This window comes from Trachemys scripta, chromosome 13, assembly GCF_013100865.1.
Source record: "Trachemys scripta elegans isolate TJP31775 chromosome 13, CAS_Tse_1.0, whole genome shotgun sequence".
In the NCBI taxonomy this organism is placed as follows: domain Eukaryota; kingdom Metazoa; phylum Chordata; order Testudines; family Emydidae; genus Trachemys; species Trachemys scripta.
Window position 1 is genome coordinate 4,649,075 of NC_048310.1, and position 27,770 is coordinate 4,676,844.

Consider the following 27,770-nt stretch of genomic DNA (forward strand, 5'->3'; position numbering starts at 1 on the left):
GAGAGAAAAGAAGTAAAAACAAACACCACAAAACAAAAACAACCCATTTTTGTTTTAGTTTTCCTAGATTCCCCCCTCCCCCGCAAAAAAAACGGAAAAATTTGAAGCCACCACTTTGGGGACAATTGTTGAAAGTCGGCCAATTTCATAGATTCATAGATTCATAGATTATAGGACTGGAAGGGACCTCGAGAGGTCATCGAGTCCAGTCCCCTGCCCGCATGGCAGGACCAAATACTGTCTAGACCATCCCTGATAGACATTTATCTAACCCTACTCTTAAATATCTCCAGAGACGGAGATTCCACAACCTCCCTAGGCAATTTGTTCCAGTGTTTAACCACCCTGACAGTTAGGAACTTTTTCCTAATGTCCAACCTAGACCTCCCTTGCTGCAGTTTAAACCCATTGTTTCTGGTTCTATCCTTAGAGGCTAAGGTGAACAAGTTCTCTCCCTCCTCCTTATGACACCCTTTTAGATACCTGAAAACTGCTATCATGTCCCCTCTCAGTCTTCTCTTTTCCAAACTAAACAAACCCAGTTCTTTCAGCTTTCCTTCATAGGTCATGTTCTCAAGACCTTTAATCACCTGGACATTTCACGGAAACAGTTTTGCCCCAACATGTGACCAGCTCGGGCGAATACCCAGCACACACACACGGAACGGCTGAGTCACCTCACGTGCATCGTCACCAGCAGCCGGCCCACCTGGACACCCAGATCCAGCTGCGTAGGGCTCCCCCGCAACAAACCTTGTTCTCCCCACTTGCTTTTTGCATTTCCTCAAACGTGGTGTAAAACTCTCCGATGAAGTCGTGTTTTCCCCGGGAGTCGTAGTCCCAGATCACACACTGTAAGGAGAGGAGTTCAGCTCAGCCAGAGGGTCACCCCTTCTCTAGGGAGGGGCCTTTCCCAGCCCCCACCATTCCCCCTCCACTCACCCTGGACCGTCGCAGTGGATACGCTTCCTGACTGACCGCCTGTGTGTGCAGCATGGTGTCCTCCCTCCAGCCGTGGGCTATACAGACACTTCAGAGGAAGGGCCCAATGCACCTGGACAGCTATGTAAGCACCCGGGGGCAGGGGACACTTGCCCTTCTTGGGGGCCGGTTCAGGCTCTGAAGCAGGAGGACCGAAGGCCCTGGTCATGTGTCTGTGTGTTAGTGTCACTGCAGAGGCTACACTCACAAACACATGGGTGTCCTGTGGCAGTGAGTTCCACAGGCCAAGCCTATATTGCATGAGGATGCATTTCCTCTGATCCATCGTGCCTGGGTTGCCTCTGACCTTGGGGGCAGGTTGCACTGTGACGGGACCGGTCCCTCTTGCAGGAGACTCGGTGAGGTGGCCCCTTTCAGCTCCCCCGAGGGCGGAGTCTACTCAGGGCTTCTCCCCTTCCCTTCCTCACCCTCAGCTTCCTCTTCTCCTCGCAGCTGCACAGCGAGTTCAGCGAGACCTTGAACGGTTCCCACACGGGGCTCAGGTTGTTCTTGACCACCTGTAAACACAAGGGGGCAGCGTGAACGTGCTGCATACGGCCTCTTGGGGCACCCCTGGGCGATGAGCAGGGTGCCCGCTGGGCTTCCATCTGCCAGAGGCCCAACGGGCTTTGCAAACAGCCCTGAGTGGTCCTTGCCCCCGTCCCAACCCCTGTGGGCACTGAGGCACAGAGAGGGGAGGGCCCCGCCCCCTGCCCAGGGTCATGCAGGATCCAGGCAGTCCCATGCCCAGCCCTGTGCTCTAGCCACTAGACCCCGCTCCGGCAGGGGGAGGCGCTAGGTAGCCATGCCCTTGAGGAGAGACTCCCTGGACTGGCATCCAAGCTGCTACTGCCCCTCTCGCCTCTGTCTCTCCCCTCCCTGCAGGCTCCCACCGCCCTGGTGCCAGGAAGGGGACGGCGGGGCCCAGGCGACAGCCATAATAGCTCTGCTAGGTGCCTAATCCTCCTAGGCCCCCCATCAGGGAGGCGTGAACAGAGCAGCAGCAGGCACTTCCATGGTGCGCTGCCAGCACAGGGAGCAGCGGGGGCCTGTCACGCATCCCCTCTTCCCTTCCCAGGCAGAGCCCATTACAGCGCCGGGGGGCCCTGCTCTGCCGGGGAGCAAGAGGAGCTGGCGGGGGAGGGTCCTTTGGCAGCACGGAGCCGCGGGGAGCTTTCCGGGCATGGCGCTCTCCCCCTCCACTGCCCGTCCTCTCCAGCAGGGGGAGCTGCCTGGGGTGACAAGCACCTCCCGGCTGGGGGCTGGAGCAGGGGGCCGGGGCACAGGGGCGAGGGATCCAACCTCCCTGCCAGGCCCTCCTCCGCCCACCGCATCACCCCATCCCCACCAGCCCCTCCTCCGCCCCCCTCACCCCATTCCCGCCAGACCCTCCTCCACCCACCCTCATCCCTCCTGTCCCTGCCAGCCCCTCCTCCGCCCACCACATCACCCCATCTCTGCCAGCCCCTCCTCCACCCACTCCCATCCCTTTGACCCCCACCCCGTCGCTGCCGACCCTTGTCTCCCCATTCCCTTCCCCCTGGGGTGGCAGCGGGCGGCTCCTTGGAGGCTCTGCCCGCGGCGGGGACCCACCTCGGTGCGGTACACCAGCTGCTCACTCCCATCGTCATTGATCCGGTAGATCTCCAGGAAAGGATCCGACTTGCTGAAGAGATCCTGCCGGGGGGGTGGGCAGAAGGGCACGGTGAGCTCCACGGCTGGGGCTGCCCTCCCGCTCTGGGCAGGACCAGCTCAAAGCAGCAGACCAACCTCTGGGCCATCTCCCCCGATACCCCCCAGAAAGGGGCACGTCCTCCCCGGCGGAAGGGACCAGCCTCCGGACCAGCCCTGCCCGGGATGGGGGCTCTGAGCACCCAGGGGCCACTGTGCCAACCCTCCATGCTCAGGCCTGTCGCAGCAGGCGGCTCGCAGCAGGCGGCTCCCAGCTCTCAGCAAATAACCACACTGGCTCCTCCGCGCGGCCATTCCCAGGCTGCACCCCGCCCGATCCGGGGGGCTGGGGGCACCGGGGTCTCAGCAAAGGCAGAGCGGAGTCTCTCGGCCAACCCCAGCGGCAGGCAGAGGTACCTTGTCGTCCAGCTTCTTGGCCCGGAACGCCAGCTCCACATAGCCGTTGTTGCCGGAAATCTCCTCTGACAGCACCTGAGGGGAGAGCGCCAAGGGGCCCTCAGAGACAGGCGGCCGGGCACAAGCTCTGGGGAGAAACTCGCCCGGTTCTGGCTGCCTGTTGGAGCCACCACGCACAGAGCACACCTGTGAGGTACTGGCAGTGATGTGTGTGCCAGGCCGGGCAGCAGAGCACGGAGAGGCCGTTGTGCACATACGCCAGGGCAGGCAGCAGGGCACGGAGAGGCCGTTGTGCACATGCACCAGACCAGGCGGCAGGGCATGGAGAGGCCGTTGTGCACGTGCGCCAGGCCAGGCGGCAGGGCACGGAGAGGCCATTGTGCACGTGCGCCAGGCCAGGTGGCAGGGCACGGAGAGGCCGTTGTGCACGTGCCCCAGGCCGGGCGGCAGGGCACGGAGAGGCCGTTGTGCACATGCCCCAGGCCGGGCGGCAGGGCACGGAGAGGCCGTTGTGCACATGCCCCAGGCCGGGTGGCAGGGCACGGAGAGGCCGTTGGGCACATATACCAGACCAGGCGGCAGGGCACGGAGAGGCCGTTGTGCACGTGCGCCAGGCCGGGCGGCAGGGCACGGAGAGGCAGCAGGGGCCAGGGGCCACCATCCCAGCCCACTCTTTAGTGTGTTCTCCATCGCGTTCAAAGAGCACAATTCCCGCGCTGCACAGAGTGGGTGTCCCAGCTGGCGGGGCTGGCCTCTGGGGAATGAATGTGGATTCCCTGTAGCCAGGGACCAGTGATGAGAACCTGGGTTCTGGGGACTGAGCCCTGCCCTGAGCCACGTCTGCCAGCCTGGGGAGATGGCGGGGGCAGATCAGGGCTAGTCTGCGCAGGGTGGGACGGGCTGGCGGGGAGGAGGAGACGGGCAATGGGAATTCGGCCCCTGCAGCAGCAGGGTCTTCGGCACAGACCTGGCTGGTTGTGAGCCATACCAGAGCTCCGGAGGACGTGGCAGGACCCCTCTCTGGGGCAGGTGGGGGGCAGCAGCGTTAGAAATACGAAGAGGAGCTCTGGGCTGGGGGAGCGGAGCACCGGGCAGCTCTCTAGAGACAGCTCCTGCCCACCGAGTGCCAGGCTCCAGAGCCCGTCAGACGGGTACATGTGCCTGCGGGTTTCCTGGCAGAGCCGTGTGGCACCGAGGCAGCCAGAGCAGGGCACGGTGCGGCTCTGGGGGCTGCCCCTCCCTGTCCTTTTCCAAAGGGAACGGCCCAAGCAGGCCCAGCCGAACATGTTCCCCCCTCCCTGCAGGCTGCGTGAGCAGCAGGACCGCTAGGAAGTGCAGAGCCGGCCGCACTCACCGTGATAGTGGACTTGCCGGCGTACTTCCCGTACTTGAGAAACAGCGGCTTGGTCACCCGCTTCTGGGCCACGATCTGGAAGGGAAGATGATAGCATGAGTCGAGGGGGAGGGAGCTGTGGGCCCACGCGATGCCCTGGGGATGGGGGCAGGGGACCCATGGGCCCACGCGACACCGTGCGGGGAGTCACGGCCACGCCAGTCTCCCCAGGGAAGATGGTGGCACTGGAGTCGCACTGGAGCATGAGCGGCCCCAGGAGACACGTTGCCGTGGGAGTTGTCTCGGGAGAGACGTTAGCGTGACTGGGCTCAGGGGACAAGGCGCGTGAGTCACTCGGGGGACACGAGTCATCCTGGAGGACGTCAGCACAGGGGCCAGTGAACCCCTGCAGACGGAACCAGCGCTGGGCCAAGCCTGTGCCACACGCTGAGCTCCCCGGCCCGGGCAAGGGCTCGCCAGCGATTCCCAGGCTGCAGGGGAGGGCCTGAGGGTGCCAAGCTGCGGTTTCATGGACAGTGCTTGGCCTTTACAGACAGTCAGTGCTCAGACGTGCCAAGCAGTGGGACTTCCTGAGAGTGCTGAAATCGCTCCCTTCTCCTGGAGCTCAGAGCCATCCCTGCTACGTCAAGTTCTCCCCAGCCCTGGCCACGTTAACCCGCAGCATCGTCCCTCCGCTTTCCTCTCGGCCCTGGGGATTTCCAGTCCCACCAGCAATGCCATTAGAGACTATCTGGGGCTTCCCCGGCCCTGGGAGGTCAGCGTCCTCGGCTGGGAGCGCTCAGAACTCCCACTCCTAGGGCGTGCCGCTGATCGCAATGACAATATCCTGCAGCGTGCAAATATGGCGGTGATATGTTCCTGGCACCACTAAGCCCTTCTGCAGGCCGCCCTGAGCCACCTTCCCAGGCCAGGAACGGAGCGGCCCTGCGCCCGGGAGCAGTGAACGGTCGAATGGCAGGATTCCCTCCCAGGAAACACCGCAGCCCTGCTGGGTCACAGCCTGGGGACGGGCAAGAGGAGCGGCTCCCAGGGGACAGCCGGGGCAAGTACCTGGCCCACGGTGCACTCCATGCCCCCCAGGAAGTCGTCATCGTGTGTCCCGAGGCTGGAGTGCCCGTGACTGTCGTACACCTCGAACCGCAGCTTCTGCACTTCCTCAAAGTAATAGTCCACCGTGAAGACCTTGGAGAAGACGGGGTGCAGGTTGCTCTTGATGATCTCGCTCCTGTCCACCTGGAGGCCAGAGGAGAATCAGGGCCCAGCCCAGCAGCCCTGGAGACCAAGGGCCTCTCCTGATCCACCCAGCAGCCCCGGCAATAGCAGTGCAAGCTCCCCGCTCTCCTCACCTCACAGGGTGCCCCCCCACCCGCCCACAGGGCTGGGGCGCCGTCTCCAGGCCCCGAGCCTCAGCCGCGGAGACTGTCAGCTGGTGCCAACTGGCGTGGTGGGCTCAGAGATGGAGCCCTCTGTTCCCAGTGGGGAGACCACTGCCTCTTTTCACCCACAAGGCAGGGTCCTCAGGCCTACAGCCCTGTCCTGGGGGCGGGCAGGGTTCTGCACAGCACCAGGGCTCTGGCGCGCCAGGTAAGATGGCCCCGTTACGAGCCGGGGGAGGGTTTTCCTAGCTCCCAGCGCCACAAACTCCCCCGGGCATGGAGAGTCCAACACCACCACTTGAGGGTGCTCTGCCAGGCGGTTGGGGATGCGGGGGCAGTAGGGGGCACTATTCTGCCCTTTGTAATGTCCAAAGAGACGCATATTTTTTTCCACCGCCTCTTCCCGGCAGACGAGCAGCGACTGGTTCTCCACGTGTCAGACCTGGATGGCACCAAGATGAACCCAGTCCCTGTTCAGGGTCAGGGCCTGCAGCCCCAGCGCCCCGAACCAGCCCTTGGCACTGTGTGGGCATGGCTCTGACAAGGGGCTTTGTTCTTTAACTGCTGCCGAAAACATGGCAGGGGGAGCAAGGCTTGAAAAGGTAGGTTTTGGTAGGGTCTACACAAATAGCCATTTTTAAAACACGTCTCAGTTTTCGAGCGGCAGAATTCTTGGAAATGCCCTGCACCGAGGGCTTTTCCCCTCCCCAGATCCCAAGCTCTACATTTGTTTTTAATGCCGTTCTAAAAACAATTTGAACATAGGTAAAATGCAGGAGCCAAATCAACCCTTCGGCTCCGTCCCTCCCGCAGGAGCAAACCCAGCATTTGTATGAACCACCGTGAACGAACCCAGAGCTCACACCGAGAGAGGGATTAACTCTAGGCTGCCACTTCCTCTCGCTGCCCCCATATCCCTGGCTTGGCGGCGGCTGGGCCATGCCCCGATGTCCCCTCTGACAGGCAAGCTGGCTTCACACTGGGGGGCTTTGCCATCCCCCTCCCAGGAAGCCAGAGCAGGGCCCAGGCCCGGCCGAGTTACTAGCCACCCCGGGACATCAGCAGCTCCAGAATCCCGGAAACCTGCACTTTTAAGGAAACTGAATAAAACGTCTCAAACCACCCTGAACACGGACTCGTTAGTGTGGGGAATGCAGATGAGATGCTAATGAGCTACTCGATTGTCAATGACTCTGGGAAGCGAGAGCTGCGTGTGTGGCCAATTCACTTCTCAGGACCAAGCCTGGGGTATGCAGGTGGCTCTGGGTACAGAGCACTAGGTGGCACTCTTGGAACTGGAGGGTATTTGTCCCAATGGCTCATCCTGCTGCCTCGCCCAGCCAGCCCTCCCACCCCGGTCTCTGGCTCCCACGGACTCCATTCATCCCATGCAGCGATAGCCAGGGAGCTGCCCACCGAGGGGGCCACACCCGCCGTTCTCTGTGGGGCAGCACCTCCTCCAAGCGACGGCCATGACAGCTTTGCCACCCCTCCCTGGAAGCTGGAACAGGGTGTGACATTATTGACATAATCTGGGACCATATAGAACATGGTTGCAACCAAGGTCCTGTAGTGGCACCAAATCTTGTATAAAGGGGGTCAAATGAGGTGTCTAAGACAAGGTTCTGGTTGGCTGGTTATGATTTTGCTGTCTAGATGTGTGTATCGATTTTGTAGTTGAAGTTATGAATATTGGCTCTAGACTTTCTGTATGGCAAACTTATGCTATGCTGCTGGGTGACATCCCAGACAAACTGGTGTTAGCTCTGCCTAGCCTGCTTGATGGCCCATTAAGGACCATCAGCTATACAATTGACCCATTGAGAGAAGGCAGATACACCTTGTAACTCAGCAAAGTATGCAGGGACTGGCCCATGTGACTCCAGACTCCATTTTGCTGTAATTTTCCACAGTAAGGACAAAGAGGTGTTCTTACACCTGGAAAAGACTATAAAAGGCTGATGCCTCATCTCCATCTTGTCTTCAATCCTGCTTCTTATCTCTGGAGGGACTTTGCCACAAACTGAAGCTCTGAGCAAAGGATTGATGACCCATCCCAGCTGGGGATGTTCCAGAGACTTAATTTGAACCTGCAGTTTATTTCATCACTGCTACAAGCCTGAACCAAGAACTGTGCCATTACTGTATGTAATTGATTCCATTTAACCAATTCTAGCTCTCATCTTTATCTCTTTCCTTTTATGAATAAACCTTTGGATTTTAGATTCTGAAGGATTGGCAACAGTGTGATTTGTGGCTAAGATCGGATTTGTATATTGACCTGGTCTGGGGCTTGGTCCTGTGGGATCAAGAGAACCTTTTTTTTTTCTTTTACTGGGGTATTGGTTTTCATAACCATTCATCCCCATAACGAGTGGCACTGGTGGTAATACTGGGAAACTGGAGCGTCTAAGGGAATTGCTTGTGTGACTTGTGGTTAGCCAGTGGGGTGAGACCAAAGTCGTCTTAGTCTGGCTGGTTTGGTGGAAAAACCCCCAGCCTTGGGCTGTAACTGCCCTGTTTGAGCAATTTGTCCTGAATTGACTCTCTCAGTTGGGTCCCGCCAGAACTGCATCGTTACACAGGGCCCACGCCCCTGAGTTACTAGCCACCCCAGGGTGTCAGGTAGCTGGTGGGGAGCACCCCACGTTATGGGCAGGAGGGGCGCTCATTCCTCTCCCTTGCGGGCAGCGCCGGGGCAGTTACATGGGCAGAGAGGGAGCACCCACTCCTCTGGGCTGCTCAGGCCCATCCAATCAACGTGGGATCAGTCCTGTGCATGGAAATGGGCCACTTGCCTGGGTCAGGACCTGCCGAGAAGGGACCCAGGAAGTCCCAGAAGCTGTGGGGAGAGAGAACAGGATTCCCCGAGACGAGTGAACCCTCTCCAGGGGCAAGGGGTTCCCTGCCTCCTTGCTCTCTGCTTGTATCGTCGTCTTTCCCCCGGGCACATGCCCCACCAGCAGCCCTGTCAGCACAGTGGTGGGGGGCCGATGGGGACCCTGCAAACATTGGAGGGCTGCGATCTGGATCCTCAGGCAAGTCCCGGGGATGCTGGGCACAGCCGGCCCCCCCGGTAGGTGCTCTGGCATGAGGGGGCTGCGCCCAGCTGTCACCAATTTCAGCCGGGAAGACTTTGTGACGGGGACTGGTAGAGGGACCGATCTCCCATTCGCCAGCCAGCCCCTGGCTGCGGCCCTGGGCTCTGAGCCGGGGTGGAAGGATGGACGCAGGATCGGGACCCTTCGTGGATGTGCACAAAGCCAGGACGTGGAGGGCTCAGGCCCCACTGCCAAGGCAGAGGCCATGGGGTCCCGGGTAGGAATGGAGCTCAGCCATTGGAGGGGACTCTGCAGGGCTGGAGCCTTTTCTCTCGGGATTATCAAGCTGCTGCCGCAAATCTCTGTGCCGGTGTCAGTCTGCTGAACAGACACACACAATTTGACGGCTTAGCAGATTTAGCTGCAGCTTAAGCCCCCTGGCTGCTGTTCGACTGGGGGCTCAGCTGCACAGCACAGAAACCAGCATGTTTTTATCCTTCCCTGCACTTGCCTTGCATCCGGCCACATCACCCCACTACTCAGCTGCCCCCGGCTGCCGCTTCTCACCACCTCTCACGCCTTCTAACGGAGCCCAGAGCTGGGAAATTGCCTAGCCCATCACTAGTGCTTTATTCAGCATGCAGATCCGCGTCTGCCCGGGGGCAGCGGGGGCAGATCCGCGTCTGCCCGGGGGCACCGGGGGCAGATCCGCGTCTGCCCGGGGGCACCGGGTGCAGATCCGCGTCTGCCCGGGGACACGGGGTGCAGATCCGCGTCTGCCCGGGGGCACCGGGGGCAGATCTGTGCCTGCCCGGGAGCACCGGGTGCAGATCCGTGCCTGCCCGGGGGCACGGGGTGCAGATCCGTGCCTGCCCGGGGGCACGGGGTGCAGATCCGTGTCTGCCCGGGGGCACGGGGTGCAGATCCGTGTCTGCCCGGGGGCACTGTGTGTGTGGCGGAGGGTGGGGGCGAGAAATACGACTGTAGCAATTTCTAGTTTGAGGATTTAGAGAGCATCTCACTGCATCCCGGACCTGCTAGCCGGGTGCTTTGTCTTCCTCCGGCTCACATGGACGCGCGACAGGTGGGCCTGCCTTGGGAGAATCCCTGGGAGAAGCGTTATCCCAACGGCTGATCCCCTGGGTATTCCTCATCCCTGCCACCCTGCCAGGTCACAGCACGGCCCAACCAACCACCCGTACCGTGGGGCACTCATCAGGACCGGCTCCAGGGTTTTTGTCGCCCCAAGCAGTGGAAAAAAAAAAAAAGCCGCGATCGCAATTGCGATGGCAGCACTCCGGCGGCAGCTCCACTGCGCCACTTTCTTCTTTGGCGGGAATTCGGCAGCAGGTGCTTCCCTCCGAGAGGGACTCGCCGCCGAATTGCTGCCAAACAGCCCGACATGCCGCCCCTTCCCCTTGGCCGCCCCAAGCACCTGCTTGCTGGGCTGGTGCCTGGAGCCGGCCCTGACACTCAGCCACATCACATCCTGGCCACTGCCGGATGGGGCCGAGTCACTGCCCGCTGACATAGCGCCGGCCAGCCGGAGTGGGCAGTAGGTCAGCGGCTGTTCTCTGTGTCTCCGGCCTGGACCAGCGCAAGTCTCGGAATCAGGTGCCAGTTTAATATTATTTATTGGGATGGGGCTAGCACCGGGAGGCCCCAGCCCTGGCACCATTGTGCAGGGTGCTGTACAAAGAAAGTTTGCAGAAGAGAAGAATGAGGGGGGATTTGATAGCAGCCTTCAGCTACCTGAAGGGGGGTTCCAAAGAGGATGTATCTAGACTGTTCTCAGTGGTACCAGATGACAGAACAAGGAGTAATGGTCTCAAGTTGCAGTGGGGGAGGTCCAGGTTGGATATTAGGAAACACTATTTCACTAGGAGGGTGGTGAAGCATTGGAATGGGTTCCCTAGGGAGGTGGTGGAATCTCCATCCTTAGAGGTTTTTAAGGTCAGGCTTGACAAAGCCCTGGCTGGGATGATTGAGTTGAGGTTGGTCCTGCTTTGAGCAGGGGGTTGGACTAGATGACCTCCTGAGGTCTCTTCCAACCCTGAGATTCTCTGATTCTATGAAAGAAAACAAAGCCAGGTCCGGTCCCAGGGCGCTCCTCCTCTGGGATTATTACGAGACACAACAGGTGGCTAACCAGACCCGTGGGGATGGTGGGGGCAGAGGGCAGGTCACAGCCAATGTGGGGGCATTGCATGGACACAACTGAACACTCCGGCTCCCAAGCAGAGCTCTCGTCCCACGGAGGCACTCAGATATTTGATTGAAATGTGCTGTTTCCAGGATCACTTTCCCTAGCCTGGCACAGGAAGGGAACCCACAGGGGCGGGGAGGTGGGAACTGGGGTGAATTCTGCTTTATAGTCAAGCCAGCTGGAAAGGCCTGGAGATGCTTGGCCAGCTGCACTGGGGCACCAGGAATGCCCACCCCATAGCACCTGGGCTCCAGCATGGGGCATGGGCGAAGTGTGCCCTCGCCCTCGCTCCTCTGCTCCCTGTCAGTACAGATGGGGAACAGGATTCCTCACGAACTGAACGGAGATTCCTATGAAGGGAAAAGCACCTGGTTCTGCTACGGGGTGAGCCCTGGGCAGCACGGCCCCAGAGGAGGGAGAGACCAGAAGGGGTTCACAGCAGCTCCTTGCAAAGCGCACCCCATTCCAACACAGGAACCTCTGTTCATTGCAGCCCAGGTTCCAGCCCCCGCCAGGAGAGATCCTCGTGGCCCTGCCCTACGGTATCCGGCGGGGAGAGGCTCGGAGATTAGCAGCGACCATGGCATCCCGTTCCGTACTGATTACACGGCTGTGCTTTCCATTCAGTGCCTGGAACAAGGATTTCAATATGGCCGTTATCAAATCTCAGCTGTGTAGCAATTGATTTCTAGGAGCGTGTTTATCTCGCAAAACCTCAGCAAAGATTGTCTCGCTAATGAGCTGGGATGATGAATTAGATGCAATAACTGTCCAGGTTAATCTCATTGCACCGCGTTAGTACATTGACAGGGCACTCAGCTCCCAGCGTTACACATGGGGGCGGCTGCCCGGACGGGGCGGCTGGAAATCCAGCTTCTCTTTCACGGCAGAGTCGGACGCCAGGGAACCAGGTGGGAACCAGGTGACCCTCTCGGGCCAGCGTGGCTGTCCGCTGTGGAGCATCAAGCCCAGGTTCTGAAGCCAGGAGCCGGTGTCAGGCTGGACTCAGGAATGAGTAAAGCCCCAGCGGGTCTCCGGGGCGGTGGAAATGCCCCAGCTCAGCACCTGTTTTCTATTGATTTTCTCGGCACTCCAAGTGCGAATGGCAGTTTTAGGATACAGCGCAGATCGGCTCCAGCAAAGAAATGACTCGCCAGAACTGCTACGCAGGCACGTTCCAGGGACGGGCTCTGGGAGACAGGAGCCCCGTTCTGGGGATTGTTTCACAGCATCCTGCCTAAAGCCCCCCCCGCCTCTAGGTTTGAATCTGCTCCGTAGCACTGCCGTGGGCAGGGGCAGCCTGGGGCACGTTCCACCTGCGGCAGCTGCATGCCAGTCGCGGATAAAGTGGGGTGTCAGGGTGCCCCACCATGGCTCCATGGATGTTATAATGAGTCCGTAGCCACCTAGGCCTTCATCTTTGTCACTTTGCTGCATACTACAGCCACTCAGAACAGTGGGGATGGAACTGAGAGCCTCTCACTCCCAACACCCAGGCCCCTCCCGCTAAAGGCGACTCCCCACTGGCCATTAGCAGTATAGTACCTATGACACACGCTGAGCAGGTCTGATTCCATCCATCAGAGGGCACCCGAGTCCGTGAATGGGAATTACAGCCATCACACGAAGCTGGAAAGTGGACACAACAGTCCCTCAGAAACACTCCGTTTGTTTCCTCGTGACTCTGCAGCAGGGCTCTGCCTGGCCGCTCTCGTCAGGTCTGAGGAGGCCAGATGGGGGTGTTCCTCACGGCCAGCCGGGGTCGCCTTCCCCTATTGCTCTCCTGAGCCTGGCCTGGCATATGCCCTCCCGGTACCTCACTAGCCCCTCCACCCGCCTGTCCCTAGGGGCAAGTTAATCTCTCCCTTTGAAAGCAAACTCCTATTGCCTCTCCCAGGCCAGACGCCCCATCGGCAGAGCTCTTGGCAGACAATCCGGGGAACCATTAGTGAGCGACAAAGGCGGCCAGAGAATCAACAGGGCACGTGGCCCCCGGCCGGCCCAGCCCTACCCCAGCAGTTCCCACACACTGAACTGTGCCCCCGCTGGTCCGGAGCGGACCCCCACCGGTGATGGTGCTGCACCTACACAGTGACGTTGTGGCACCTTTGCTTCCCGTCCCCTGGCCCTGGGCTCCCCGGGGACTAGGTCAGCCCGCAGCGCAACTTAGAGCAGCCTATGGGAGGGCTGCTCTCAGTCAGACCCACTGCAGTGGGCCCCAGATAGGGTGACCAGATGTCCTTATTTTATAGGGACAGTCCCGATATTTGGGGCTCTTTCTTATATAGGTGCCAATTACCCCCCCACCCCCATCCCGATTTTTCACACTTACTATCTGGTCACCCTAGCCCCAGAGGGTTATTCCAGTAGGTGGGAACAGCCAGGCACTGAGGGGTTCGAGCACGGCCCCTTCTGGCCCTTGTCCCTCGCCCACTGTCCCCCTGCCCCACATGCAGGGAGGGCAGCTGGGGGGAGGCCCCCCTCCCTGGACGACGGTGCCAAGGGCGGTGTCTGTGCGATGCCCTCACTGCTCAGAGCCACGTGCCCGCGGGAGAGGGTGGCAGGGAACAAGGAAGCAACTGGGTCCTGGGGGCGGGTTCCCGCAGCCCGGCTGTCCGAGGGGAGCAGCTGCATTCATCAAGCCAGTGCGCAGGGGAGGAGAGAGGTTCGGGGGAGGGAACAATGCAATCGCCATGGAGAACATCACCGCTCAGCTTGCAGCGCTGAGAAATCACTGCTCCAGTGTGGCTGGCTCCTCCACGCCTCCCTCCCCCAGCTTCCAGGGCATCTGTCCCCAGCAGCGGGAGTTTCGTGGCCCATGCTCAGCTGGGGCTGGCCTGCCTCCCAGGAGTGCTGGGATTTACCGGCAGCTGCATGGACCCCCCCGGGAATGCGGCACTGAGGACTGGAGCCCACACCCCTGTGCAGTGCTCCTGCCACACCCCATAACATGCTGCGCCCCATCACCCGCACCCCCTGCAGTGCTCCTGCCACGCCCCATCACCTTCACCCCCCTACAGTGCTCCTGCCTCGCCCCATAACATGCCGCGCCCCATCACCCGCACCCCCTGCAGTGCTCCTGCCTCGCCCCATAACATGCCGCGCCCCATCACCCGCACCCCCTGCAGTGCTCCTGCCTCGCCCCATAACATGCCGCGCCCCATCACCCGCACCCCCTGCAGTGCTCCTGCCGCGCCCCATCACCCACCCCCGCGCAGTGGTCCTGCCGCGCCCCATCACCCACAGCCCCGCGCAGTGTTCCTGCCGCGCCCCGTCACACACACCCCCGCGCAGTGTTCCTGCCGCGCCCCGTCACCCACATCCCCGCGCAGTGCTCCTGCCGCGCCCCGTCACCCACATCCCCGCGCAGTGCTCCTGCCGCGCCCCGTCACCCACACCCCCGCGCAGTGCTCCTGCCGCGCCCCGTCACCCACACCCCCGCGCAGTGCTCCTGACACACCCCGTCACCCACACCCCCGCGGTGCTCCTGCTGCGCCCCGTCACCCACATCCCCGCGCAGTGCTCCTGACACACCCCGTCACCCACATCCCCGCGCAGTGCTCCTGCCGCGCCCGTCACACACCCCCCCGCGCAGTGCTCCTGCCGCGCCCCGTCACACACACATCCCCGCACAGTGCTCCTGACACACCCCGTCACCCACACCCCCGCGCAGCGCTCCTGCCGCGCCCCGTCACACACACACCCGCGCAGTGCTCCTGCCGCGCCCCGTCACACACAGCTGGGGTGAAAATAATCAACACCCNCCCCGCACAGTGCTCCTGACACACCCCGTCACCCACACCCCCGCGCAGCGCTCCTGCCGCGCCCCGTCACACACACACCCGCGCAGTGCTCCTGCCGCGCCCCGTCACACACAGCTGGGGTGAAAATAATCAACACCCAAGGGACCAGGGAAAAGCCTTAAAATGCAGAGAAGCCGGTGTCGGTGACAAAGGAGCCCAACACGACCCGAACCAGGGGACACCAGGCCACCAATGGAAACACACCCAAACGAGGAGGCCTCCCAGAGCTAGAGAAATCCCTCTCCACGCGGGCGCCAGGAGGGGCTCCCTCAGCGGGCTACCTGGGCCAGTGTGGAATGGGGCTGGGCTGACTGGCAAGGGAAGGTGGCCCAGGCTCATGGGTGCTGCACTGCTCGGAGCTGAGTGGAGACCCTCTGCCCTCACCCGGGCTGGCTCCACACAGCAGGACTGCGCTCAGGCCCACCCCCGGCCCCAGCCCTTCATGTGGTTTGCAGCTCTTTGCTGACTACACTTTAGAGGCCGAATTTGGCTGGGGAAGCAACGGAGCACGAGCCCTCGGTAGCCAGGCGCTACACCCCTCCGTGCCAAGGGCTTGCATGACATTGCAGAGTGGAGGATTCCTCTGAGCTACGGGCCCCAGAGGAAGTTGGTTCTTCCAGCGGATGTGGTTGTGCTTTCAAGGCAAGGAGCAGGTGGGGCGGAGTTCAGAGCAAACACAACTCACGTGCCAACAGAAGACACGGCGAGCTCAACTGGGACAGGAAACAGGCCCCAACCATATGGGAGTTGAGCGACTGATTCTAGATGGCTGGCCAGCAGGGCAAGCCCCGGCCCCGCACTGGCATGCCCTGGCACTATTGAGGTGAAATCGCTGCAAAGGACCTTGTGTCGTAATGCCACACAACACGCGGCTGGAAATGCTCCACAGAGCCCACCTGGGTGCTGAGAAGTGTCAGAGCGGGGCTGGAGATGACCCGTTCTGGCCAGGCGTGAATGCTGCCACGGGAGGGAAAGTACCAGATGGGACATCGGCAAGGAATACAAGATGCAGAAAGCACAGAAGCCACATGACATTGCGGCTGGTCCTTGGCGCAAGGCTGGCGCGGATCTGTCTTAATTGAGTGGAAAGGGTCGTCTCTTCTCCGCGGACACCGCTCACGCTGCACAGCATGTCAAGTGGCAATGGGATCCTGGTGAAAATCGTTCCAGGGGATGCCCAGTGGACGAAGAGCAGTAACAAGTCACGAGGGGCTCTTCGAGCTCTCAGTCCAAGCGCGCTGTGTGGAGCCCACACTAAGCCCAGGCAAAGGGGTTAGCAGAAAAGTCAGGCCAGATACCAAAACCCTGGCAGGCTCGAGGGAGCCATTGTTAGAATATTGCAACATGCCGCACCAGGATTCATTGCGCGCGCCAGGTCACCGGCTCACAGACAAAAACCTTTGTGCCAACGTACGTTTTTCCTAATACCAAACCTGTCTCCTTGCTGCAGTTTGAGCCCACCACTTCTCCTACCTTCAGTGGACACAGAGAACAATTGATCCCCGGCCTCTTTAGAACAGCCCTGCACCGATTGCAGACTGTTCTCAGGTCCCCGCTCAGTTTGCTTGTCTCAGAACTAAACACGCCCAGTATTTTAATCTGGCCTCACAGGGCAGGTTTCTAAACCTTTGCTCAGTTTTGTTGCTCTCCTCTGGACTCTCGCTCATTTGTCCACGTTTTCCTAAAGTGCAGCGCCCAGGCCTGGACCCAGGACCCCAGCTGGGGCCTCACCATGCCAAGTCAAGCAGGACAATGACCTTCCGTGTCTTACATACAATGTGCCAGTTAACACACCCCGGAATGATAGGAGCCTTTTTTGCAACTGCATCACATTGTCGACTCAGATTCGATGTGTGATCCGCTTTAACCCCACATCCCTTTTCAGCAACACCACTGCCTCGCCCGTTATTCCCCAGGTCGTAATTGTACATTTGCTTTTCCTTCCTACGTGCAGTGTTTTGCACTTCTCTTTACTGAATTCTAATCCCGCCCTCCAAAGTGCTTGCAACCGCTCCCAGCTTCATGTCATCTGCACACTTGCTATGCATACTCTCCACTCCATTATCCGAGTTATCAATGAAAATATGAACTAGCGCCGGACGCAGGACTGACCCCTGCGGGATCCTCTCCTAGTTTGAGAGTGAGCCATTGAGAACTACTCTTTGAGAGCGATCCTTCAACTGCGTGCGCGTCCACCTTCTTGTCATTTTATCTAGAGCACATTTCCCTTGTTTCCTTGTGAAAATGTCATGCAGAACGGTGTCAGAAGTCTAACTAAAATCAAGCTCTATCACATCTACTGTCACATCCCTCACATCCTATAGGTCAGTAACCCTGGCAAAGAAGGAAATCAGGTTGGTTTGGTATGATCTATTCTGGACAAATCCATGCTGTCTATTCTTTATAACCCTGTTATCCTCCAGGTGCTTCCAAACTGATTGCTTAATAATTTGTTCCAGTATCATTCCAGGTATCAAGATTAGGTTGACCAGCCTATAATACTCCAGGTCCTTTTTGTTCTCCTTTCTAAAGCTAGGTACTATCTTTGCCCTTCTCCTGTCCTCTGGGACCTCTCCTGTCCTCCATGAGTCCTTGTAGATAATTGGTAATGGTTCTCAGATTGCTTCACCTAGTTCCTTAAGTACCCTAAGGTGAATTTCATCAGACCTGCCAAATTGAATCCATCTCACTTAATCTAAATAGTCATGAACCTGTTCTTTCCCTATTTTGGCTTGCATTCCTTCCCCCTTGTTCTTAATATTAATTATGTTGAATATCTGACAAAGTGGGCATTCACCCACGAAAGCTCGTGCTCCAATACATCTGTTAGTCTTAAAGGTGCCACAGGACCCTCTGTCCCTCGTTGACTATCTGGTCACCATTAACCTTTTTAGTGAAGACTGAAACAAAATAGGCACTAAGTACCTCAGACTGCTTGATGTCATCAGTTATTAGCTCTCCTTCCCCGCTAAGTAGAGAACCTCCACTTTCCTTTGTCTTTCTCTTGCTCCTACGGTTGTTAAAGAAATGCTTCCGATTGCATTTTATGTGCCTTGCTGGGTGTCACTCACTTGGTGCCTTCGCCTTTCTGATTGTTGTCCCTACATGCTGGTGCTGTTCTTTTGTGCTCCTCTCCTCCTTAGCAATTTGTCCATGTTTCCGCTTTTCGTAGAATCCCTTTTTGGTTTTCAGGTCATTCAAGAGCTCCTGATGCAGCCATACTGGCCTCTGACTAATCCTCCTGTCTTTCCTTTGCATCGAGATAGTTTGAAGTTGTGCCTTTAATATTGTCTCCTTGAGAAACTGCCAGCTCTCCTGATCTTCTATATCCCTTAGATATTCTCCCCGTGGGACCTCACCTACCAGTTCTCGGAGTTGGTTAAAGTGCACTTTTTTGAAGTCCATTGTCCTTATTCTGCTGCTCGCACACCTTCCTTTCCTGAGAATCATAAAAACGACCATTTCATGGTCATTTTCACCCAAATTCCCTTCAGCTTTCAGATTCACAGCCAACTCCCCCCATTGGTCAGAATCAATCCTAAAACGGCTGTGGCATGGGTTACTTCTTCCACGTTCTGGAACAAAAAGTCCTGCCCACATATTCCATGAACTTACTGGACATTTTGTGTTTTGTACATTTCCAACCGCTAACACCAAACCACCTTCTTGAGCCACAGACAATCATGAAGTAGCTACAGAAGAGCTAATACCAGGAAACTAGCACAACAGAAACATTATGATGAGAATGTCCAACAGATATCAGATTCAAATTCCAGATTCAGCATTCAGATTTCAAAACAGAAAGAGGCCAGCAATCTGCCACGGTGACAGCTCTAACATCCGTCCCGTGTTATACCCACGGTGATGGCGCCGCCACCTGTCCCACGCTGTACCCACCGTGACGGCGCTGCCGCCTGTCCCCCCTGTACTCACGGTGACGGCTTTGCCCCCCGCCCCACGCTGCACCCACCGTGACGGCTCCAGTCACCCTCCCCCGCTGTACCCACGGTCATGGTGCCGCTGCCGTCCCACGCTGTACCCACGGTGACAGCTCCACCCTCTGTACCACGCTATATTCCATGGAGATGGCTGTACCACCTGTCCTATGTCGCAACCAGGTCTGAGGCAAGTCCTAGCGGAGGAACAGAAGCCCCCTGGACCAATCCCAGGAGGACAGGGCACGCCCGCCCACCCCATCCCAGACAACGCCAAACACCAGAAGCAGCACATAGGGGCTGCGGGGGTGTCCCGGAGTCCCCGGGCGATGCTCTGGAACTGCTCCCCACAAAACCAGTCAGGACTTTGCGGAGCCTCCTCTCCCTTGGAGCAGACCGCCTTCAGGGCAAGAAGCTCACACGACTTCACCTCCTGGGTCTCTCCTGGGAGCATTCAGCATATGCCCCTCCGTGCGCTTCCCACAGCGAGTCCGCCCCGGTGGGGTCCTGGGGAAGCCAGAGGGTTCTGCACCCACACTTCGCAGTCAGACGTGACTCTCAGCCAGACAGTAAAACAGGGGTTTATTAGATGACAGGAACATGGTCTAAAACAGAGCTTGTAGGTACAGCGGCGAATGGGACCCCTCGGCCGGGTCCATTATGGGGTTCAGAGAGCCAGACACCCACGTCTGCCCTCACTCCTAGTGCCCAGGTAGCTCCAACTCTCAAACCCCCTCCAGCCCCTCCATCTCCCGGCTTTGTCTCTTTCTTGGGCCAGGAGGTCACCTGATCTCTTTGTTCACCCTTAGCTATTTCCTTGCAGGGGGGGAAGGGGCCCTGGCCATTTGTTGCCAGGGAGACAGAGTATCAGTGATTTATGCACACTGGCCTTTCCCCACCACCTAGAGACTTAAGAAATGCATAGGGGAAACTGAGGCATCCACACAGTATTCAGAGGAAACATTAAGAACAGTCCCACTTTGTCACAGGGGGGCAGAGCCTGCAGGCCTGCCCGTCTAAGCGGAGCAGAAGGAGCTGTCAGAAGGACTAGACGTGGCCGTGTGCTCCATGGCCCGTCGGTGGTGGTTACAGACGACGTCTTGCACGCGGATCCTGGCCTGGCGGGCTCTGGCTGCGTGGCCTATCCGCTAGCCAGGGTCGTTTGGGGGGGGGTCATTTTTAGCCAACTTCACATTTTATTGGCCCTTGATTTACCAAGTGAAGGCGGGGTGTAATGGCAATCCCTGAAGCCAGGAGGCGCCAGCCTGGCTGTGCGATGGGGTGATCCTGCGCCCGGTTACGGGTCAGGGGGGTGGGGTACACAGGCCAGTCTCTCCCCAGGGCTGCTGTCGGGCCCTTGTCCCAGAGGGGGTGGCAGGGGCCGTGGGGGCAGGGGCGTTGGCTGGCGCCCGAGTCCCTGGGTGCAGCAGGAAGGGCTGGGGGTGCGTTTTCTCATGCGCTGAGCCATGCTGGCAGAAGGCGCAGTGGAGCCGCTTCCAGGAACGGCGCGGCCTCCCACACACCAACCCCCTGCCAGCTCTGAGTCAACAGGACAACTTCCTGGGGAAGGCACCTTGCCAGGACAGTGCCAGCCCCAGCGCCTGGACCCCAGATCAACCCTGGTGAGCACAGCACCACCCCTGCCATCGCCTCCAGGCACTGGAGAGGCACTGGAGAGGCACAGCCCCGCTGCCTCCCTCGCCTGCCGAGAGAACCTGCAAAACCCCAACCAAACCACCACCTAGTGCCAGCCTGGCCCTGCTGCGGGAGCACCAGTCCACCAACATGCCTTGGCACCCAGCGAATGCAGCCCAGCAGGTCACAGAGAAGGTGGGCAGGGGGGTCTGCAGGCACTGGGCTCAGCTCAGCTCCCTCCCTGGCCAGCACTGGGCTGTGGCCTGTGGGCAGCAGGGTGTGCATCGCACCTTGCACCCCCAGCTGCCTCAGTGCCTCCGGCACCACAGTCCCCCATCTCCTGCTGGTGGCAGCCCGGGTAATTCCCAGCACAGAATGCAACAGGCCCTGGGGGGGGATGGAGACCCAGCTGCATGGGTGATATTTCCTTGTCTAAAGGGGTTGTGTCCCCTGTGTGTTGTTTGCACAAAGAACCCCCCTAGGGCTGGGCAGGCCAGCGATGGCCGTACCCCAGCAGGGCTCACTGCAGGTGTCTGACAACAGCCGGACCCAGGCACCCGCCACACAGGGAGTTTTGCCGTGTACAGTATGAGCGAGGAGCTCCCGATGCAGCCCGAGGGGATCAGCTGGGGCAAAAGGGGGACACCGGGACCCAGGCAAACCAACTGCAAAGTCCCCAGGCTTGGACCCTCTCCCTGTGGTGAGGCCCCCAGACTCCATCGCTCACATTCACCCCGTGTCACATGATAGGTCATTAACCATTGTTAATTAGCATCTCCATTAGCCCTAGCGGCTCCGTGGTGAGGCAGGGTGGTGGAGCTATGCCTGTGTGACCGATGGGGAAACTGAGGCACAGAGCAAGGCCAGGACGTACAAGTTCCTGCATCGATTGTTTAGGCCAGAGGGGTCATTAGCCTCATCCAGGCTGACCCTGCCTGGCACAGGCTGGAGACCCCTGCCCAGCGAGCCGGCCTCAGAGCTGGGAGCTGAAACCGGGTCGGCCTCCCCAGTCTCTGCTCGCTCTGCCAGGCAGGGGTGAGCGCAGGCAGGCTGGGGCCCCCGTGTGCCCCGCAGCCCGGCCCCTAGTGCAGCGTGGCCAGGCGGCGACTAAGCCACCCTAGCCCTGAGAGATGGCAAAAAAGCCTCAGTGCTGCTAAAAATAGTCCCACCGCAGAGCGATGGGGCAGGCGTGTGACCAAATCCAACCTAAGCAGGGCTCAAGGGACGGGCTTAGTGGGATCAGGGGAGCGGGAGGGTCTGCCTGACGCTCCCTTCCCTCCCTCTACAACCAGGCTCATAAGGCGGCAATGCCTCGCGCCCCGGGGCAGGAGCCTGCGAGCCAAGGCTCCTGGTTCTGTCACTGACGCTGGGCAAGGCCCTGGACCGCTCTGTGCCTCAGTTTCCCTCTCTGCACCCCCTGCCTTGCGGGGCTGTGACAAGGCCCTTTGTGGCCACAGACTGAATGGCTGAGCAGGGCTCTCGCCGGCTGCCACAGCCCACCCATGGGACCCAGTGTGTGTGACCCAGCTCCTGCCCGGTGTGAGGGGCTGGCATGAGGCCGTCCCCTGCAGACAAGCGGTCACAGTGTGTCTCTGGCGACGCGGTGTTACGGTCCCTAACCCGGAACACCCACTAGTTAACCACCCGCTGGGCTCAGTGCACTTGGGAGGGAGAGCGTGCACATGGCCCCCCTCCACACCCAGACACACCTGTGCAGTGCCGCCGGCCCCAGCTCCCAGGGAATCGGCCGTGAGAACGAGCTCTGGGAATCCGGCCTTTTCCCGACGGCTGTCAGCAATTCCCTGAATACGCCTGCAGTCGGGGCCATCCAAAGGGACAATTCCCAGCTCCGTGTGCTTTGCCCGGACCCGGCGGTCACATGGGCTCGCTCCCGGCTCCGGACGGGATGAGCACAACTCGCAGGATCAGGCCCCCAGGAGCAGGTCAAAATGGACGTGCCACGAAAGCGCCCCTGTGCTGACTCCGAACGCCCATCGCAGGGAATGGCCATGCCAAGAGCAGCCGTGTTCTCAGTGCAAACATCCCCCCGCTCTGCTTCTGAGCTGCGTGGGGAGGGGAGCGATGGGGAAGCAGAGCTGCCCCTGTGCCCATGCGGTTCCACCACTCCCAGCGGCTTGTGCTCAGGGCGCGGGGGGAACTCAAAGCAACCCTGCTAGTGCCTGGGAGCGCGAGGGTTTGCACGGGGGGCTCGGGGGCAGGTCGCTCACGCCGTGCGGAGCGTCTACACTGGGCGTTTTCAGCCTGGCGTGGGGAGAAGCCCCGTGCATGTGCCGCCCGCAGCGCAGGGATCCTGACGCCGGCCGAGCCCTGGGGCCCACCCGAACGGATCCACACCACCGGGCATCTACAAAATGTTCCGAGGCCACAGAGCGACGGGGGGGCTCAAATGTGGAATTCGCAGCCCCAAACAAGCGTGTTTTCATCCAGCCCCCCCGCCCCCCCGAACACTGATGAAAATTCCTGTCAGCGTTTGGTGAGAAGTCCCTTGGCCCAGCCCTGGCTAGAGCCCCCAGGGTAGGTGCTGATCCCCACATTGCCCCGAGCCGCGGGGCACACCCAGCAGGGCCATCCTGCCAGCACCGTGCATGCGGGCATCCCAATACAAACACCACGAGGTCACCCAGCCCCGTCTCGGCCCCACCGCCTGCGCCGCCCACCTACCTCCATCCACTGGCCCTGGGACTGCATGAGCAGCACCACACAGGGGTCCGACTTGTTGAGCGTGTCCCGGTCGAGCAGGTGTTTGCAGCTGACCCGCAGCTCCACTTTGGAGACGCAGGTGGCAGAGACCACCCCCAAGGAGGACTGGGACGCCAGGTCCGGGATCTCGTTCATCCTGGCGGAGGCGGGCTGGGCAGGGTCCTTGCTCGGAGGAGTCGGTGGTGGGACAGTCAGACAGAAGAACGTGGAATTAAGATCTGGATTTGGGGGCAAAGAGCATCCGGGGCTGTGATGGGTGGAGACCGGGCCCAAGGCAGCCCCAGGAAGAGTTATGGGACGAGGGCTCGTTCCAGCCCAGAAGAGCGCCGCCTCTCGGGGCAGCCGCCAGGGACTCTCCCGCTAGACGGGCTGGGAGTCGGGCTGGGCACTGAGCCCTGTGGCAGAGAAGGTGCTCAGGTGAGGAGGGGCCAGCCCCAGTTAGCCGGTGGCTTCCGATTTGTTCCTCGCCGTCACTGGAGTCTCTGAAACCTGCATCTCATGACTGTGGCCTGCAGGAGGCGCTGCCACCTCCAGAGCCCGCCGCCAGCCAGCTGCCAAATGAAGCCAATTAGGGTTTATTTCCCTCCGGATATTGACGAGTGCGGATGTGTTGCTCTTCCCCTCCAGGCAGTGCCCTGCTCAGCACCGGCCCCGGCTGACCCGGGGGCACTGGCTGCAGCACGAACCCCTCCTCCCTCTCTCCTGGCTTTGAGTCGCTTGTGTCCTAGTGAACAGCGGCTCCGCTTCACGCTCCTATGGCCTCTGCCCGGCCCTCGCGCTGCCCTGGCCAGCGGGGAAGGCTAAGCCGCTGCTTTCATTGCGTTTGCCCAGGGGCGGGGGAGGAAGCCAGGAGAGACGCAGGCTGGGCGGTCAATGGGCTCGACTGCAAAGTCAACAGCTAAATGGAACCCCCCAAAAAGCGTCTCGAGTGGGCGGCAAGGCGGGATCCACAGCAGCGAGGGGTCGGCTGGAGTCAGCAGCAGACAGCCTGGCCAAGGAGGCCGCCGGAGGAATTGTCCAGGGACGTCTGGGCCTAGGAGCAGAGGGTGAAGGAGGGATCCGCTGTTTGGCCTGGGTCAGTGTCTCTTGTTGGATGGCTCGATGAGCACTGGGTACCCCGGGGTTCTCCGCTCCCGTTCCTCCCGGGGGGACAGGCGCCAGGGGTCGCTCAGCGGGGTCACCTGCAGGGTCCAAAAGCACAGACAGGTTGGATAAAGGCCAGGGCCCCTGGAGGGGATCTGATCCCTGAGCACAGCCCCCTCTGTCCCCAGGCACACTCCAGGGGCAGGAGGGAGGGACCAGCGGCACAGGGCAGGGAAGGCTCTGAATGGAAAGGAGAGAACCACGAACCCAGCCCCCACCCAGAACTGCCTTCCCCTCTCCCCCAGCCAGCGCCATGTGATTGGCACGCCAGCCTCTCCTGGCAGGGGCAGGGCGGCACGGCTCAGCACAGATGCCCCGGAAGGGAGGGGGCAGGTTGTGTGAGCGCCAGCGAGTCGCCGATGGCGGGGATTCAAACCCACCCTGCTGAACAACAAGGGGTAGGAGCGGGGTGATAACTGCTCCCCCCGGCAGGCCGCCCATGCGGGAGCCATGTGCGGGACCCCCTCCACCAGGCCCTTGGCCGTAGCAACCCAGGCCAGGCACCCGCCAGTCCTGCCTGGAGATCCTCACCCCGTTCTGCCCAGGCCAGAGAATCCTCCGCTGCCCAGTCAGCCCAGGGCACCCCCCACCCCCAGGGGCTCCCTAACACGCCCATCCCCCCCACCAAGCGGAAAAGCCCATGGCGTTGCTAGGCGAGCCCAGGAAGCTCTCCTCCCTCCCCGCACGTTGCCATGAGACTCGGCTGAGGGAACAGCTGGCACGGCTCTTCTGTGCGCTGAGAACACCGAGGGCACCTCGGAAAGATATCCCCTGGGGTCTGGGGCACGGACGCCCTGGCCTTCACTCGGCAATGCCTGGGTTCAAATCCCGCCACACGCCCCATGTGACAAGGAGCCCTGGGGACACGCAGCTCCCTCCCGAAATCACCACAAAACTGATCACCACAGTCTCTGTCCAAGAGCTGCCCAGGGCTGGGATAGCAGGGGCTGCAGGTCGGGATTGAGAAGCACCGGCAGAGCTGTGTGCAGGGAGCTCAGGGCTGGGCTAGCAGGGGCTGCGGGTCGGGAGTGAGGGGCACCGGCAGAGCTGTGGGGGCAGGGTTGAAGTAGCAAGGGGCTGCGGGTTGGGAGTGAGGGGCACTGGCAGAGCTGGGGGGGTAGTCCAGGGCTGGGATGGGGGGGCAGTGCTGCAGGTTGGCGTGGGTAGAGTTTGCCCAGGGTCTACATGTACCTCCCAGATGAAGGGAGCCTGCAGCCTTCCAGCTTCACGCCCAGAGCAGGCACTGGGGCGGGCAGAGGGCGAGCGGGCACAGGAGCAGTGTATCAGTGAATCCAGCACAGGGGGCGGGAGCCATTTCCCCACGGCAAACCCGGAGTGCTCGGAGGGGAGGAGACAGGAAAGGTCCCTGGCCAGGGCCCTGCGGACGTGGGGAGGGAGAGAGAAGGTGCAATGGGTGGGGAGCAGCTGGTGGAGATGAGCCACTTGGGGCCACAGTGACAGATCCTGGCTCCAGCCCGGCCGTGCTGGGCGCACAGGGCACCAGGGAGCACCGGGCGGTGGCTGGAGCCAGAAGGGGACACAGTGCCCAATTAGCGGGTTCCAGGGGCCACAACCTGCCCCTGGGAGGTGCTCCTGGGGACCAGGGTCCCTGCTGCTTCTCTGGGTTAGTCCTTGCTCCCTGGGGGGTGGTGGGAACCTTTGTGAGGCCGGAGTCTCCCTGGGGGCCAGGGCCAGTACCGACTTTGCTGGAGTTTGGGACTAGAGGCGAATGCCATGTGCAGCTCCGGAGCTGTTCCTACAGGGCCCAGCGACTGGGAGCCCAGGGAAGCGTGGGGGAGAGGAGCTGGGAAGAGCAGGATACTGGCCAATGGCAGAGAGCTGTGCCGGGAGCCTTCAGATCTCAGTTCCCAGCTCGGCCAAGCCCCTGCTCCCCCCAAGCCTCCCCATGTACCCACCAGGGTCCCGCTCCCTCCCTCCCCCCACAACTCCCCATATACCCACCGGGGTCCTTCTCCTTCCCCTCCCCCTCCCACGCCTCCCCATGTACCCACGGGGGTCCTTCTCCCTCCCCTCCCCCCTGCCTCCCCGTGTAACCACCGGGGTCCCGCTCCCACCCATCCCTCCCCGTGTATCTGGGGGATGCCCCAGGAATGGGCTGCACCCTGGGCTCAGCAGGACTTCGGCCGAGGGCTTTGCCTACCCGCAGCCGTTCCCAGGCTGGCCCGGCAGAGCCCAGTGGGCTGCGCGGGGCTGGCTCTGTGGCTCCCCGCTGCTCTCTCGCCCTTCCAGGGGTTGCCAAAGTGCCCCTCACCCTGGCGCCCGGCCCAGCCCACCGTGCAGACTCCACTGCAGCCGGGATCTGGAGGGGTTTCGCTGGCCCGTGTCTGTGCCCAGTTGGCACAACGGGATGTGCTCGGCATTTCCCCCTTGCTCCCCGGGGAAACATGAGTGAGGGGGGCAGACAGGGCATGGGGACCCCGCAGGGCAGGGAGAGGCAAGGGGAGGGAGAGGCAAGACCCCTGCTCTTGGCACCCAGCCGCAGTCTGTGGCTTTCACGCGCTCCCTCCTGCACCCCCTGAGTTTGGGCTGGGACCCGCCCGGCGCTCACAGACTCGCCAAGTTGCAGGCTGTGGCTCTTTGTGACAAGTGGCAGCTGCTGCCAAAGTTCGCTGGGAAAGTTCTGTGGGCAGCGGCCCATTGCCCTGGCACACGGCGTTCGCCAAAGCCCCCGGGAGCCGCCCCCTGCCAGCTGCACCCGCCCGGCAACTCCCCAACTCCTTCACAGCCCCGCTCACAGCCGGGGATCCCTCAGTCCCAGTCCCTCTTCTGCTCCCCCCACCCACTCACCTGCTTGCCGGCCCCAGCCTCACTTCTCTCTGCGCTGCCTCCTGGACCCAGCAAGTGCTCACACCGCGAGCATCCTCTGCCAGCCTGAGCCGCCGTGCCGCCTGCCACCTCCACAGCCTCTGACTCAAGCTGCAGTTCATGAGTAAAACCCTAAGAGGGAGACGAGCAGCAACTTTTAACTGCTTCGCTGCCAGCCCCGGCGCTGCGCTGCCAGGCTCGGAGCAGAGCTCAGCCAAAGAACATTCCCATCCGCTGGGTGGATCCAACCCGGCGGGACGTGATCGATGCACCCTTGGGGGCTCGGGGAATGAGCGGACGCAATCGCGGAACCATTAGCAGTTACCTTTGAGGACTCCCAGCGGACGGGCGAGGGCCCGGAGGACTGGAGAAGGGCAAACATTGTACCTGTCTTTAAAAAGGGGGAACAAAGAGGACCCAGGGAACTATCAACCGGGCAGCCCGACTTCCATAGCTGGAACAACTTGTTAAACCATCAGTTTGTGAGTCCCTAGAGGATAAGCGAGTTCTAAGGACCAGTCAGCATGGGTGTGCCAAGAACAAATCATGCCAAACCAGCCTCAGATCCTTCTTTGCCAGGGTCACTGGCCTAGTGGCTGGGGGAAGCAGGAGATATGGTAGACTTTGGTTTTAGTGAGGCTTTTGACAGTCTCATAGTAAA

At 60.6% G+C, this 27,770-nt stretch overlaps 1 protein-coding gene across 1 annotated transcript in view; it reads right to left on the bottom strand.

Moving 5' to 3' along the window:
* CPNE7 (copine 7) overlaps positions 1 to 27,195 on the bottom strand; it is a 40,470-nt gene extending 13,275 nt beyond the window's left edge. The window contains exons 1-8 of the mRNA XM_034788846.1: positions 27,092 to 27,195; positions 23,102 to 24,321; positions 5,474 to 5,656; positions 4,424 to 4,498; positions 3,070 to 3,144; positions 2,575 to 2,658; positions 1,410 to 1,499; positions 754 to 852 (exon numbers count right to left, since the gene is read on the bottom strand). Of these exons, the coding sequence (XP_034644737.1) occupies positions 754 to 852; positions 1,410 to 1,499; positions 2,575 to 2,658; positions 3,070 to 3,144; positions 4,424 to 4,498; positions 5,474 to 5,656; positions 23,102 to 23,275 (780 nt within the window). The 5' untranslated portion in view covers positions 23,276 to 24,321; positions 27,092 to 27,195. The remainder of the gene's footprint in view (positions 1 to 753; positions 853 to 1,409; positions 1,500 to 2,574; positions 2,659 to 3,069; positions 3,145 to 4,423; positions 4,499 to 5,473; positions 5,657 to 23,101; positions 24,322 to 27,091) is intronic.
* Positions 27,196 to 27,770: the final 575 nt, after the last annotated feature.